Genomic DNA, 15,399 nt, shown 5'->3' on the forward strand with positions numbered 1-15,399 from the left:
TAGAACAAACTATCTTAAAATTCGTATGGAACCACAAAAAAAAAAAAAACCCAAATAGCCAAAGTAATATTGAAGAAGAAAACCAAAATGGGAGGCATCACAATCCCAGACTTTAGCCTCTACTGCAAAGCTGTCATCATCAAGACAGTATGGTACTGGCACAAAAACAGATACATGGACCAATGGAATAGAATAGAGAGCCCAGAACTGGACCCATAAGTGTATGACCAATTAATCGTTGACAAAACAGGAAAGAGTATCCAATGGAAAAAAGACTGCCTCTTTAGCAGGTGGTGTTGGGAGAACTGGACAGCAACATGTAGAAGAATGAAACTAGACCACTTTCTTACACCATTCACAAAAATAAACTCAAAATGGATAAAGGACCTGAATGTGAGACAGGAAACCATAAAAACCCCAGAGGAGAAAGCAGGAACTAGCCTCCTCAACCTCATTTGCAGCAATTTTCTCCTGGAAACATCCCCAGAGGCAAGGGAATCAAGAATAAAATTGAACTCTTGGGACCTCATCAAGATAAAAAGCTTCTGCACTGCAAAGGAAACAATCAAGAAAACTAATAGGCAACCAACAGAATGGGAAAAGATAGTGGCAAATGGCATATCAGATAAAGGGCTGGTATCCAAAATCTACAAGGAACTCACTAAACTCCATACCCAAAAAACGAATAATCCAGTGAAGAAATGGGCAGAAGACATAAACAGACACTTCTCCAAAGAGGACATCCAGATGGCCAACAGGGACATGAAACGATGCTCAGCATCACTCATCAGAAGGGAAATACAAATCAAAATCACACTGAGATACCACCTCATAACGGTCAGAGTGCCTAAAATGAACAAATCAAGAGACTATAGATGCTGGCGAGGATGTGAAGAAACAGGCACTCTCCTGCACTGTTGGTGGGAATGTAAACTGGTGCAGCCACTTTGGAAAACAGTGTGGAGGTTCCTCAAAAAACTATCCATAGAACTCCCCTATGACCCAGCAATAGCACTGCTAGGGATTTACCCAAGGGATACAGAAGTGCTGATGCACAGGAGTTCATGTACCCCAATGTTCATAGCAGCACTGTCAACAATAGCCAAATCATGGAAAGAGCCTAAATGTCCAGCAACTGATGAATGGATCAAAAAGATGTGGTATATATATATATATATACAATGGAGTACTACATGGCAATGAGAAAGAATGAAATCTGGCCATTTATAGCCAATTGGACCTTGAGGCTGTCATGCTAAGCGAAATAAGTCAGGCAGAGAAGGACAGATACCATATGTTTGCACTCATAGGTCTAACAGGAGAAACCTAACAGAGGACCATAGAGAGGGGAAGGGAGAAAGAGAGTTGGGGAAAGCGAGGGAAATAAATCATGAGAGACTATTGAATACTGAAAACAAACCATGGACTGAAGGGAGAGGGGTTGGGGGGAGGGGTAATGGTGATGGAGGGGGGCACTTGTGGGGAGAAGCACTGGGTATTATATGAAAACCAATTTGATGATAAACTATTATAAATTTAAAAAAAGAACTAAAAAAAATAAAATAAAGTGCTGTGAGGCTCTTTTACTATGCACTACCTCTGGCTCTGTCTCAATGATCGTTGTTACTACTGTCCTCGCATGACATTTGCTCCCCTGATAAAGAAAACAGAATAAAGGGGTTAAGATTATACCATGTGCCTCAAGCACTTGTTATTGTCCTTATTTCAAGGATGGGTTTTTCTTTTTTTTAAGATATTTTTCTTACCCTTAGTTCTTTTATATTTAGCCTTCCTGATAGTCTTAACTGATTCATGGATCTTGGATGTGTCCTTCTCCTTTTATCTGCCATGCAAGTCTTTTTAAAAGCTTAATTAGTTTTTTTATTAAAAGATGAGTATATGCTTATTATTTTTAATGAAACAGAAATATATATGAGAGAAGTAAAAACTCTCATGGAGCTTTTTTTTTCTTTTACTCCCTAGCTTCCATTCCATTTCCCAAAGACTTTGTGCAGATGTCTGACTCATCATCTCCTTTTTCAGTGAACTTAAGAGCGGCCGATGGTGTCATAATCCTTTGTCTGCTTCTTTTTCTTGTTCATTGGCTTTTTATTCTTCAAGGTTGGAAGCCTCTTATCTCTTGAGCCATCTTCGCTTACAAAGCTGTCAGACTTTGGCTCTCTGAACTTTTAGAAAGTTCTCGAGTGAAGAGAAAATCACCAAGGTGCCTAAAGGCTGCTTAGTCCCTGAAAGTCATCTGTGCTGTTGCACAATCTGTTGTGCCTCCGACGGGAAAATCCTCTGGCTTTTCACATTGAACTCCTATGGACATCAAGTGTTTTTCCTTTGTTGCCAAGAGTTTGGGGATATGAGATTGAAAGTAGAAAACATTCTTTTGCTTTCTCCCTCCTTTTAGCCAACTGGCTCTCAAGTAGGAAAGAGAAGATCATCAAGTAATCATGTAGCAAAAACAAATACACCCTGAAGTTTACAAAAGAATGAATAATTCCAATATTTATGCTCAGATTCCACTTGTGTGTTCATTCAATCATGTATTCAATCACTTATTCAAGGTTTTCAGACTGGGGTGTAAAGTTAAAGAAGACACAGTTCTTGCCACTGAAATGCTCACAGTCTAGTGGGAAAACAAGCAGATGACCAGATCATGATGATGCAGTGTATTAAATGCTACAGAAGCCATTCAGATATACAGTAGGAATGTCCATATGGTGAAAATACTCAAGAGTCAGAAATACTTTACCATATGTTGAGTTTTAAACAATAAAAGGTAAGAGGCCACCAGAGAAGAGTTAGGGGAAAAGACTCTAAGAAGTCAGTGGTCAGAAAATTCATCAGTCCCACTAGAAACTGCTGTAAAATACAATCAATCTATGTGACCACTTACAAAGGCTTCTTACTTCATTTTTCACTCAAACACAAAGAGAAAAGATAAATATTCCAATGTGTTCATCAATTTTATTCACACAGAACTCAACAGTATTTTTGCCTATGTACCCACAGTCCTTCCTTCTACCTCTTTTATAATACTTAGCACATTCTAGATACCCTGTCTTATGTGCATGTATCTGCCTCTCTCACTAGTACTCAAGCTTTAAGGCAAGAAGAATAAATTCCTCCCTCATTTTCATATCCCTCACATCACATAATTCCAAAATAGAGATTCAAAAGCTTATTCAGCTCAAATGTTACCTGGTCACCAGTCTCTGTAGAGCCAGCTGTATTTGGCCAAACCAAACCCAACTACCACAAATGACAACAACAAAAAAGGTTACTCACCAAGCAGTGGACAACACAGACATTCTTGGGATTCTGCAGGAGCCAATTATACATGTTCCGACACACAGCGAAAAGGTTGTGCAGACTGGGGGCCTGCCTGATGGGCCAACTGCATTCTGAGACCTAAGGGAACAGAGCAAAAGGAAATGAATTCTCCGAGTGACTGCTCTCCATAAGCAGCTACCACACCAAACAACTTCGGGAATATGATACCACATTCTCTTTTAATATATCCAGGAAGAGGTGGCCACAGGGTCCAAACATGGAAAGAAGAGTTGTTTAATATAGCAATTTCTTAGTTAAAAAATTCCATTCCAGTAAAGGTATAACAACACATTTTGAAGTATATTTTAAATTAAAAATAGACCATTTAAACTACATATTTGGATTTTTTTAATTCTGTGAAGTTACAATGCATTTAACTTCTATTAAGTATACAATATTTTGATCTCCCTATTAGATACTTAATTATAGTATATCTTATAAATCCTGCACTATCCCTAATTTTATTCCAGCTCTCATGAGAACATGAAAAGAGCTGCAGAGTGAGCCAAAGCTACACTTGGCTCAGAGCTCTTATTACTTTATGTCTTACTGGAGGAATCCACAGTTCAATGGGGGCAACCTTCAATATTTTCATTCATCTAACACATGTGTTCATTTAACCCATTACAGAGCATTGGCTATGTTCCTGCAATTCTGTTTGGCTCTGAGCTGTATCACAATCGTACAAGACCAGTACTGACATGATGCCCATCCTGCAGATGAGAAAACACTCGGAGTCTGTCTTTTCTAGAGTCATGCTGCCAGTCAGGACCACCAGAGCAACCCAGGTCTTCTGAGTATATCCTTGCAGGACAACACTATACTGGTGAAGATTATTATTTGCCTCAAAATACTAGGTACAAGCCCCAAATTATTAGATATTTACTAATTTAGATAATGAAAAATGAGAAGTTTAGACTTGGGGAAACTTTGTGATCTCTTTTAACCTTTCCTTCTCCAAAAATGTGGTGAGTGGCACCTACCTCCCCACCTCATAGTGTGAGGTTAGTGCAGAAGGATATATTTCAAGGGCTCAGCCCAGTATCCGACAGGCACAAGATGATTAAGAAATGTTAGATATTATCATCAGTATTGAATCAGGTAACTGCCGATGCACAGCCCTGAGTTCAGATAAAGTCAGCTATGTTTGAACAAAATGGATAAAATCCCATATGACAAGAAAGGAGACTGTAGGGCCAGATCATACAAGGTCTTGTTAGGTGCTGGGAGAATATTTGAGGAGGAGTGGCTTTTATCTGCCTTTTCCAAAGCCCTCTGAAGATCCAGTGCAGAGTCGACGGGGATAGCATGAGAGTAGCCAGGGAGGGCAGTCAGGAGGCCAAGTCAGGAATGGTGGTGGCGTAGGCTGTTTGCTAAGGCAGGAAAATCTGAAAAAAGACTAGATTTTATATGGATGGTGTCACCAGAAAATACTCTGCAACACTACTTGGCCTAGGGAAAAATAAAAAACAAAAACGAGTATCTCAAATTCCTAATGTTTAACAGTGGGCAAAGGGAGGCAGGAGCAGCCTACTTGGTTTGCCCTTTTCTGGTAACCAGATCATCACTAGTCAAGTTTCTCTCTCTGGGATTGCCAGAAAAGCCCATTTTTTAGGTTAATTTGTTCCTTTTTCTACAAGACAATTGTAGGGTAATGGCAGGGGGCCTTCCAGGTACTCACTTTTCTATACCTTTGGCAATGACAGGTGCAGGTTATTAAACAAAGTAGTTGAAATGCTTGACAAACAATCTAGGGTGGACCACTACTACTGGAGTTTAAACTCCAGAACAGCTTGCCCCTTCTACCCAACATGAATTAAGGCCCTTTCTGCCCCCATTCTTTACCACCAAATGGATTTTCTATTGCTATGTTCTCAAGGAATAGAAATCATATATTGGTTTAAAAAAAAAGAATCATTGGTAAGATCAATTTTGCCATCAGAAAAATTACAAAATGTACACTTGTACAAGCTGCTTCTTGTCCGCAATGCTTTTCTTCCCTTAGTAAATCCGTATTCATCCTTTAAAACCCAAGTTCAAGTGCTCTTTTGTTTCTGACAGTCTCTCTAATACCCAGAGGCAGAGATCTTAGTTAACTTAGTTCTTTGTACCCATGCCCTTGTCCATTTTCATCTATTACAGCTTTTATCAGTAGAGCAACATGGTTGAACCCATGGGCTGGGTTTTCACCTTTGCTTTATCACTTACAACCTCATTAACTTTAGTCAAGTTACTGATCTCTCGGAGCTTCAATCGCTTGTGTAAAGTGAAAGTGGGCATTACAAGACAGTAATGAGAATTAAGTAGTGCAACATAAGTGCAGTAAGCGCCACCATATTGTCAAACTGTATTCAAATTAATCGTTTACATCTGTCTCCCCATCTAGACACTAAGCCCCACCAGAAGAGACATGATAACTTACTCGTTTTGTAACCCCAGAGTGGCGTCTACGTGTTACTTGAACGGAAGATGGTCAGTAAGTATTTGCTGAGTGAATGAATGATTCAAAGAACAAAGGAATGAACCCCACTCGCAAACGCTTCTTGTACTAAGATTTGTTTACATGTACAGTATCTTGAGGAAGGGACAGGTAAATCAATTTTGTGGTTGTTTTAGGTTGCAATCACAGAAAAGTATGAAAAAATTCCTTTTGCAGGCAGTATTTTTAAATCTTTTAGAAACTACATCAACCATACAAACACTAAATGTCAATATCTGTAATGAGTGTCAGCTAAAAGTTGGCTAAACTGTGCTCAACACAATAGGCTAAAAGCTCCAGAACCATTAAATCAATCAAGTAAATAATATTAATTTAAAGTACTCCATAATTACATATTTACTTGATCTATAATTATACACCATTAAGCAAACATACAATTAGAATTTTTTAAAAGAATGTACTCTGTCTAAAAGGGAAAAAACATTAAAGCATACACAAAACAAAACAAAAATTTTAAGGAATTCAATCACTGCAAACTATTTTTGTGTTTCTCTAGGGTTCACAGGTTCAGGCAATAAGCAGCACGATCCTTGGGCATGTGACACTTCACGACGCCATCTCCAGCCTCTCTAACTGCTACTCAGAACTGCTAAGCATCAGAAAACGCCATATGGATTACAGGCTGCCATGACACCACTCAGCTGGGAAAGAGGCCAAAACAGCACCAGAGCCGGATGCCATTTGAGTTTTCTCTCTTCATTGCCACAAGCATGGCATATGATGGCAGAAGCATCCTACTCGCCAAGCATAAGAGCACAGGCACCACAGAGAATCAGACTCAAGAACCATACCATGTTTTAAAAATTGACACCATTTTGGGAAAACAGGGGTATTTTGGTTAATCATTTACTGTGGCTTTTTATTATTACTAACATCAATCATAACTAGCACTTACTGAATGCTTAGGGCAGACACTGCTATCAAGTTTATTCCCTATGGCAAAACTACAGGAAAAAATTTCTAAGTATTTGCAAGGCAGGTATTTGTATTGCCATCCCCATTTCCTACAGGAGAAAATGGTACCTCAGGTGAAGTGAAGAGGTTTAACCAGGAAGAGGAACAGCTGAGCTGTGAACCTAGGATAATTTTTAAAGATTAAAATTACGTATATTATGTAAATTTCATCTCAAGAAGAAATACTAATACAACTCAAGTACTTTCTATTATATATATCACACTGTCTAATGATCGATTATTAACTGCAATTCCATCTTACATTTGTGGGGGTGCCTATGACTTAAAGTGATGGTTGTATTTTCCACGGTGAAGATATTCAATGCACTGAAGCCTGTGGAGCCGGACGATAGCTGGTCCTCTGGCTTCCAGGCCACGGATGTTTTTCCTACCACATTACTTCCTATCCTTAGGCTGAAGCAGAGTGGCAGAGGGAGAAATGAAGTATAACATACAAAGTGACCCCTCACCAACCAGCAAACCAAAGCAGAAACAAGTGGGAGCTCTGGTGACCTCTTTGGTGAGCTCTGGAAGGAAAATGAAAACACACAAACAAAAGATTGATCTTTAAGCAAGTTCAAGTTGATAGCATGTTTCCCAAAAATCAATTTGTTCTCAAAAGGGAAGAAATCCTGCAAGATCATGTAGTTTAGAAACCATCAAAATGAAGGCAAATCCTAAAGGAATCAGGTGGGTTTATTTTTTTATGATGTTAACAAGGCTCCCTCGGCATACTTTTTTTCTTGCTTAAACAGAGGAGGAAGGATGCTCCAAGTGGAGCAGGAGTGCGATCAGAATGAAAGAATTTTAGGATCAGGCTAAACACAGTGGCCATTCACCCGGTTTTCTACTTCTTACCAACAGCAATGCTAACGAATATGTAAAGCAGTGGTTCCTGATATTCTGCGCAGAGATAAAAGCCTGTGCAGAAAGTGAACCAGGGCACCTGCACCTACAGAATGGATGGGTACAGTGTTGATTTGGGAAATGATGGAAAAGGTTTGCGTATAGCCGCTGGTGATGGTTACATAATATTGTGAATGTACTCAGTGTCACCAAACTGTACTCTTACAGATTGTCAAAATGTTAAGCTTATGTCATGTATAGTTTACCATCAAAAGAAGAAAAAGGAATAGAAGAGATGGTTAAGCTCTCTGAACCCCCTCCATGGATCTAAATACACAGTGGACACATATTTCTTTAATTCAGATCAAGAACACCTGGTTTAGATAATGCATCTCATTGGTCTCCAGGACTTTACTGTTAATATTGGTCATTTTTAGTTCATCAAGGTGGAAACTGGCTAAGAAGAGTTAAAAAAAAAAACTCTAACATTCAATGCCTCTTATGCAGTTCTGAATAGATATTCTCATGTATCACTTTGAAAACAGGGCAATCTGGCACATACTGAGTTGGGACCTCTGCTAAAAATGGAGACTAAACATGAGTCCTACTCTAACATTCTGTTATACTTGCAAATACTAAGAAAACTGCTACTTCATTATTTCATATGATTCCTGTCAAACCATGTGGCTCCCAAGCATAAAAGCTAATCAAAATATAGAATGACTCTCCTCAGCAAAGTGAAATCTTCCTGGAAACAAGCCTGTCTCTGTCACCACCACCCATATCCCCAAGCACACATCACACAATAAAAATGTAAAGTGACTGAGTTCAGGGTTCATGGCATTGGGATATAGACAGAGCTGGACACCTGTGAATCTATAAATAAAACCAATCTCAGGTTCAGTCTTTTCCAAACTGGTATTTATGGAAGACTCTGCCATGTACATTTTTTTAAATTCTTGTAAAAGATTTTATTTTTAAGTAATCTCTACATTCATCGTGGGGCTCGAACTTACAACCCTGAGATCAAGAGATGCATCTTCTACTAATCAAGCCAGCCAGGCACTCATTCCATTACATTTATTAAAATAAGATTTGGTTTATGTTGGCTAAGTGTCCGACTCTTGATTTAGGCTCAGGTCATGATCTCAGGGTTCCTAGGATCAGGCCCCATGCTGGGCTCCATGTTGACAGTGTAGAGCCTGCTTAGGACACTCTCCCTCTCTCCCTGCCCCTCCCCTGCTTACGCTCTCTTTCAAAATAAATACACATTTAAAAAAATATTTTAAAAATAAAATAAGATTTAATTGCAGACCTAGCACTCCATCATCCTGGAAGGAAGAAGGAATGGTTCTAGCCCTCATGCACTGAAAAATGAGAACCAAGCAAACTTTCCAGAGTAATGAATGCAACAACGAGATGCAAATCAATTCACAGCATTAGCGCTGGAGAGAGAAAGGACTGGGGCCTGGAAAAGAGATGTAGCCAAATCCAAACCAGAGCTCTGACGAAAATATTAAGGTTTGGGGGCTGTCTTCCTGAGATGGAACTGAGGGCTGAAAGAACTAATTAGGTCAGAGGGCCCAGTTGCATTCTGCCAAGTTCTGGGACTGAGAGAGGTTAAAGAGGTAGTACAAGCCTGTGTTTCTGAGAAAAGAATTGGAAAGCCTTGTGGTGTATTGAAACCTTCCCCTTAGCAAAGTTAGGCTGTTAGGAGGGGTGAGGGGTTGTGGTATGGGGGCCTCTTAGGAAGAGGGAGCAGCTGATGTGAAGAGACAGCGTGTGTCTTCCCTGGTTGGAGTATGAGTTTTTTAAGCAATGGAGAACAGTGAGTAAAAGCTGGAGAGGCAGGCTGGCCGAGGCCATGTCATGAAGAGCTGTGTAAGACACATGCTACATTCTGCACAGCGAGTAAATAACCCTATTCCATTCACTTACACTCATAAGCAAGACTTCCTCATGCTTCAAGGTCCAGCTCTCACTGCTGTCTCCTTTCCCCAAACTCCCTCAATAGGGGTTGTAAATATTATTGGCATTTGTCTTTAGCATGTCTTGGCTTCACAACAGCTAGCCTTATGTGTTGTGAGAACAAGAACCATATATTCATTTTAATTCATTAATTCTATGTATTTAACAATTCTTGGCATACTCATTCTTCTGATAAATATGTATTGACCATGCCAGGCACTCTCCTAGGTGGCAAATAAAATAAACATCTCTCCTGCTCTTCTAGGGCAAATGAGAGCAGCCCAGGACAGATGTCCAATATGTAAGTGCTGGTCTTTTGGTAAGACTGTTAAGACCGGTCACAAAATATGCAGTTTCACTAACAGACGCCTTGCTTTAAATACCTTTACAGAGATTGCTTTTTACAAACACTACACGAAGGGGCGCCGGGGCGGCTCGGTCAGTTAAGCATCCGACTTCAGCTCAGGTGATGATTTCAGGGTTCGTGGGCTTGAGCCCTGCATCAGGTTCTACACTGGCAGTGGGGAGCCTGCTTGGGATTCTCTCGCTCTCCTTTTCTTTCTCTGCCCCTCCTCCATTTGCACCTTCTCTCTCAAAAATAAACAAACTTTTAAAACCTCAAATACTACACAAAAAGACATCCGCATATGTGTGAATGTCTCTATAATGATATTACATCTTTATTTACTTTCAGAGGGAAATTTTTCCAGGCTATCACAGATCTTTCATGATCAAATAAAATTTCTATGGATTATTGTGAAGGGTGTTCCATAGTTCTTCAGTTATAAAAAATGATGACACTGAGTCTCCAAACAATAAAAATCAATCTAAAAGATTTGCATCTGAGTTAGAAAGAGAGTACCGGCATTTCTGTTTGACGCTAAGTCACTTGCTCTGAATCAGGTAACAGATGGACTAAGAGTGGGAAAGCCAGTTAATTATAGGGAATTTAAAAGAGCTGCCTTTAAAATCTCCATTATAGAATGGCAATTTAGACCAAACTGCTTCAGAATGGTTTTATCAGTGCTTCTCGGGAGTGGTCCCCAGGGCAGCAACTGAAGTGGCACCCAGGAAGTTGTTAGCAGGTGCAGATTCCCGCCACACTCCCACCCTGCTGAAGCAGAAACCCTGGGCTTGGGCGTCTGACCGGCACCCCAGGTGGTTGTGTTGCTCCCTAACGTTTGCGAACCACTGGGTTTCCTCTTGCCCATTCTGGGAACACTCCAGGAAAAGAGAGTCATTAGCAAAACTGCCCCTTATCTTATTGAGCATTAGGGCAGTTGAGGCTTCAGAGAACAGATAAGACCAACCTTCTTGGGGTTTTTTTACAGATCTGGAAGCTGAAACTCAAAGATTATCAATGGCAACTAAAATTGGAGCAAAATGTGTTCCAGCGTCAAAGTTGACAGATGCTAGATACACAGGATGGACAAGCAGCTATCATTTTGCTTATTCAAAATACATGTTCACTTTTCAAGGGTCCATTGTGTAGAAAACCCTCTCTACTTAAGAATAGATCCAGATGTAGTTGCAAAGCCAATCATATCTAAGGCTAACTCAAAATTTTTGAAAATGCTCTGGAGAGAGAAAAAGCTTTAATTCAGTGAGTAAATCAAGAACTCCGTGGCCAGAAATATCAGACTCCACATCAGAGTCAAACCTAAACCAACACTCATGGCTTCTCAAACCAGCCAGAAACTAGGAATATTTCTCTGCCTTATTCAAAAATCTCCTTAGGAGGATAAACAGCTTTCCCAAGTAATACTGTCAGCCCAGAACACAGTTAGAACACAAGCAAGTCTTAGACCACCTGCTAGTGGTAATGGTCATGGGCAAATCACCTTAATTCTCTGTGCCCAGGTCTTCATCCACCTCAGAGGACAGTGTAAAATCTCCATTTTGGCAATAGTATCACCAAACCTACAGTGTGGAGTGTTAGTGTGCTATTTTCTACTTATGAAAAAAGCACCTTTACCGAATGTCAGAGAGTTATTTCCATTATACTGAGAGGTGTCTATACTGGTCTAGCGGCACTCCTTCATCATGACGCCCAAGTAGCAATCAGGGAAGGTGAAGGGCATGATTAGTGTTATGGTATAAGGGTTACCAATTGCCCTACATAGCATTTTAATCTCCAACTAAGCCTCAGAGCAATGTGCCCTAACAACTGAGCAAACAGCCACAAGTGACTTGAGACCCCAAATTATATGGTATCTCATGGACAGATTAACTTTTCCTGCAAATATCATCACCCAAGGGACATCTTTAAAACATTTCATAAAAGCCTAATAAATACTTCGTGGCTAGAAGTGTCCAGTATAGTTTCTTGGCTCTGTGTGTCTGAGGACAAAGGCTTTGAGGACAGCACTTAAAGGGAAAAATACTCTGTTATATCCTCAACTGTGGAATCCCAGTGCTAAAACTCCTTACCCTGCTGTGAAATTTGGCAGTTCGATAAGACTTGGGTGACAGGTTGTACACCGTGTAGTGGTCAAGATGTCTGGAATCCAAAAAGCTTCGGATGTCATCCACCTGATTCCTGAATCCTATGTCAACATTGTCCAGAGGAAAGGACATCACTAGGAGGGATCACAGAGAGAGAATATTGGTTAAAAAGGTCTGCAGTTGCAATGGGCAGCAACTGAAAGCTGAGCTACTGAGCTGTTAATAAACATGAGAAACTTACCAATAATTCTGGAGGTAACATAAGTGAAGTCTAAATCTCCCTTCGTGTAGCTAAAAGCAAGAGAGGAAAGGGTGCTCATTAAAATGATCCAAATATGCCCAGATTTCCCCCTCGCAATCACTTGCCCATCATGACTTGGACACTTCATCCAGTAGGCATTTTTACTTCGCTCAAGGCCTTCTCTCTAACAAAGAATAATTGTTGAAAGAAGTAACCCATGTGCTCAGGAGTGCAAATCTACCAGTCCAACTGATATACCCCATTACCCTTTGTAGGTGACACTTCCTGAGCAGAACCAATCTCAGAATAGAAAACAGTGCTTATTCATTAACATGGACTATTCTGGCCTCTCTGCCTACTTGTGAATATCTCCTATAAGTGAACAGTGAGAGGGTAGGTAAGGAAGTGATGGAGAAACAAGGGACCCCCTTTCTCTATCCACCAGGCCCTAGGTAGCAATATCAGGTAAGGGATAAATTTACCTTGGAACAAAGATTAAAATGTTGATTAATCTTTTGGGCTTCACCTTTGAATTTATGATTCAAACTGCATATTTTAACTTAAAGTGATCCTAGAATTCTCTAATACCTAAGAATAAAATAGAGTTCGTATGGCCTGCTTATAAGAATTTTCTTACAGTAGAAGTGTAGAAAATGTCTTCCCTAAATAAGGTTCAAAGGGCTAGTAAGATACAAAACATAAATGTTTCCATTACAATCCAGTAAATATTTTTAGATTGCATGTTCATTATTCTCTCATTTAATTTCTCATTTAATTCTCAAACCAACCAGAGACCTGAATTCTATCAGAGCATAAAAGTCAAGCTCAGAGAGGTTAATTAAGTTGCCTACATTGCATGGTTAACAAGTGCATATAATGCACTAGACCCCAGGATACTAGATTCAAAAAACGGGAATGGCAACCACTATATTTTAATATAATGATGCATTGAGTCCTCCCGGCCTGTGCTCATAGCTTCTGAAGGCCTCAACTTTATGGCTTCAATGACATTGCATGGTTGATCAGATTCCATGCAATTATATCACACAATTGACAGTCCTTGAGCCAGAAAATCAGCTGGCAGGTAACCAGATAATCAGACCCATTGGAGACATGGAGGTCCATTAACTTAACTGGGAAGAGTGCACATACCTGGTGACAGATTGTATAACTCTGGAAGATGTGTCTTTGAGGGTATCTTTCAAGTTGTCCTTTAAGTTACTGAAGAGCCTCCCTGCACCTCCTTTCACCATGTCGAAGAGACCTCCCCCATAGCTGGGCTCCATGTCTGGGGATGAGGCACCTGCCAATGAAAAACAGAAATGGAGCTGATATATGGACTACACAATCTCTCTTCATTCCTAAAACATACTCAGACCAGGGTATATATTCCTGTAAGTTATGCCCACTCTCAGAACTTACTGTCCCTGGGTTACTGCAGTGCTGGGCCTCGGAGACCAAGGGAAGTACCTTACTAAGTCTCACATTTTTTAATGTGAATATTAGAAAAAATGTAATTGTCCATGTGGCCTGCATTATACTTCATTGGGACAGTGCCCACATCAGAGTAAGAAAAGCTTAGAAGTGGGTCGAGGGGCCTCCTCTGCTCTTCGAGGGAGTTGGATGTGTTAGAAGACTCATCTCATGGATATCCCTCTAAGTCATTCTTCACTTCCATTATGGAAAATAGCTCCTCAGGAGCCTTTCAACAGTTTTTAGGATGCATGGTGGCCATCAGTATTATTTATCAAGTATTTCAGTTTCTCATTCCTCACAGCTTCACATAATTGTACCTGCTGGTCCCTTGTGATTAGCTCAACCTTGGCACTATTGACACTTAGAGCCAAATACTTCTTTGCTATGGTGGGGGTCGGGGGATATTTCTCTCCCTGTGCCCTTCCCCTACTTGCTCTCACACTCTCTCCCTCTCAAATAAAAAAATAAATAAATAAAATGTGTTAAGACAGATCTCATGTTAAGTGTTCATATAAAAAAACACTTCACAAGGAGATTTTTGAAGATTGTGGTAATAGTATCGTAAGTATACACATATGTTTAAAGTCACCAAAATGTTTACATTAAATGTTTGTAATTTTTATATATCAATTATACCTCAATAAAACAAAAAAATTGGAATAGAGAGTTGGGGGAGGAATCTATAGATCAAAGTGTCTTAAAAGGTAAATCAGCCAAGCAGAATGTGTGGATCTTGTTTGGAACTTAATCTAAACTATAAAAAATTAATCACATTTATGGGGCAACTGGAATTTGAGCACTTACTGAGTATTTGATATTAAAGGTTTATTGTTACTTTTTTAGGAGTAATAATATTGTAGCTATGTTCAACAAGAGTCTTCACCTATCAGAATAAATACTGAAATGTTTATAAATGAAAAATAGCAATATTTAAGATTTTTTAAATAAATAAAAGATAAAATATTTATATAATTAGAAATATAATTACTAACACATAAAATGTTTAACTATCTGGTAGGTATTATTCTAAGCATTTTATCTATACTTACTCATGTAATCCTCAAAGCACACCTGTGAAGAAGATATTACTATTCTTTTCTTTCACAGATCAGAAAACTGAAGCAGAGAGCTTAAGGAGTTTGTCTAAGGGTACAGAGCTAGTAAGTAAATGGTAGGGTTTGCATTTGAGCCTTAGGCAACCTTTCCAATCATATCCCTCTTTCTTTCCCTAATACTATTCTGATTTTGATACATATCCCCATCACAAATTTCTTTAAACATTTATTATATATGTAGTTATCCATAAGCAATATATTAATATTTTCCCCATGTTAAAGCTGTTTATAAATGGTTTTGTGTTTGCAATTTTACTTCTTTCACTCACCATGGTTTAAAATTTATCTATGATGAATGGATAAAGAAGATGTTGTATATATACACAATGGAGTACTACATAGCAATGAGAAAGAATGAAATCCGGCCATTTGTAGCAAAGTGGATGGACCTCGAGGGTGTCATGCTAAGCGAAGTAAGTCAGGCAGAGAAGGACAGATACCATATGTTTGCACTCATAGGTCTAACAGGAGAAACCTATGAAGGTTCCCCTATGGGAAGGGGAAGGGGGGGG

General features: G+C 39.5%; 1 protein-coding gene across 6 annotated transcripts in view; it reads right to left on the bottom strand.

Annotated features, from left to right (window-relative positions):
* Positions 1–15,399, bottom strand: part of DNAJC6 (DnaJ heat shock protein family (Hsp40) member C6) — a 151,113-nt gene that overhangs the window by 35,741 nt on the left and 99,973 nt on the right. For all 6 annotated transcript variants that reach the window (XM_029949320.1, XM_029949319.1, XM_029949321.1 and 3 more), the window contains 4 exons: positions 13,449–13,599; positions 12,297–12,346; positions 12,041–12,189; positions 3,298–3,420 (listed from right to left, as the gene is read on the bottom strand). In XM_029949320.1, the coding sequence (XP_029805180.1) occupies positions 3,298–3,420; positions 12,041–12,189; positions 12,297–12,346; positions 13,449–13,599 (473 nt within the window). The remainder of the gene's footprint in view (positions 1–3,297; positions 3,421–12,040; positions 12,190–12,296; positions 12,347–13,448; positions 13,600–15,399) is intronic.

The sequence above is a fragment of the Suricata suricatta genome, chromosome 8, assembly GCF_006229205.1.
Source record: "Suricata suricatta isolate VVHF042 chromosome 8, meerkat_22Aug2017_6uvM2_HiC, whole genome shotgun sequence".
NCBI classification, from domain to species: Eukaryota; Metazoa; Chordata; class Mammalia; order Carnivora; family Herpestidae; genus Suricata; species Suricata suricatta.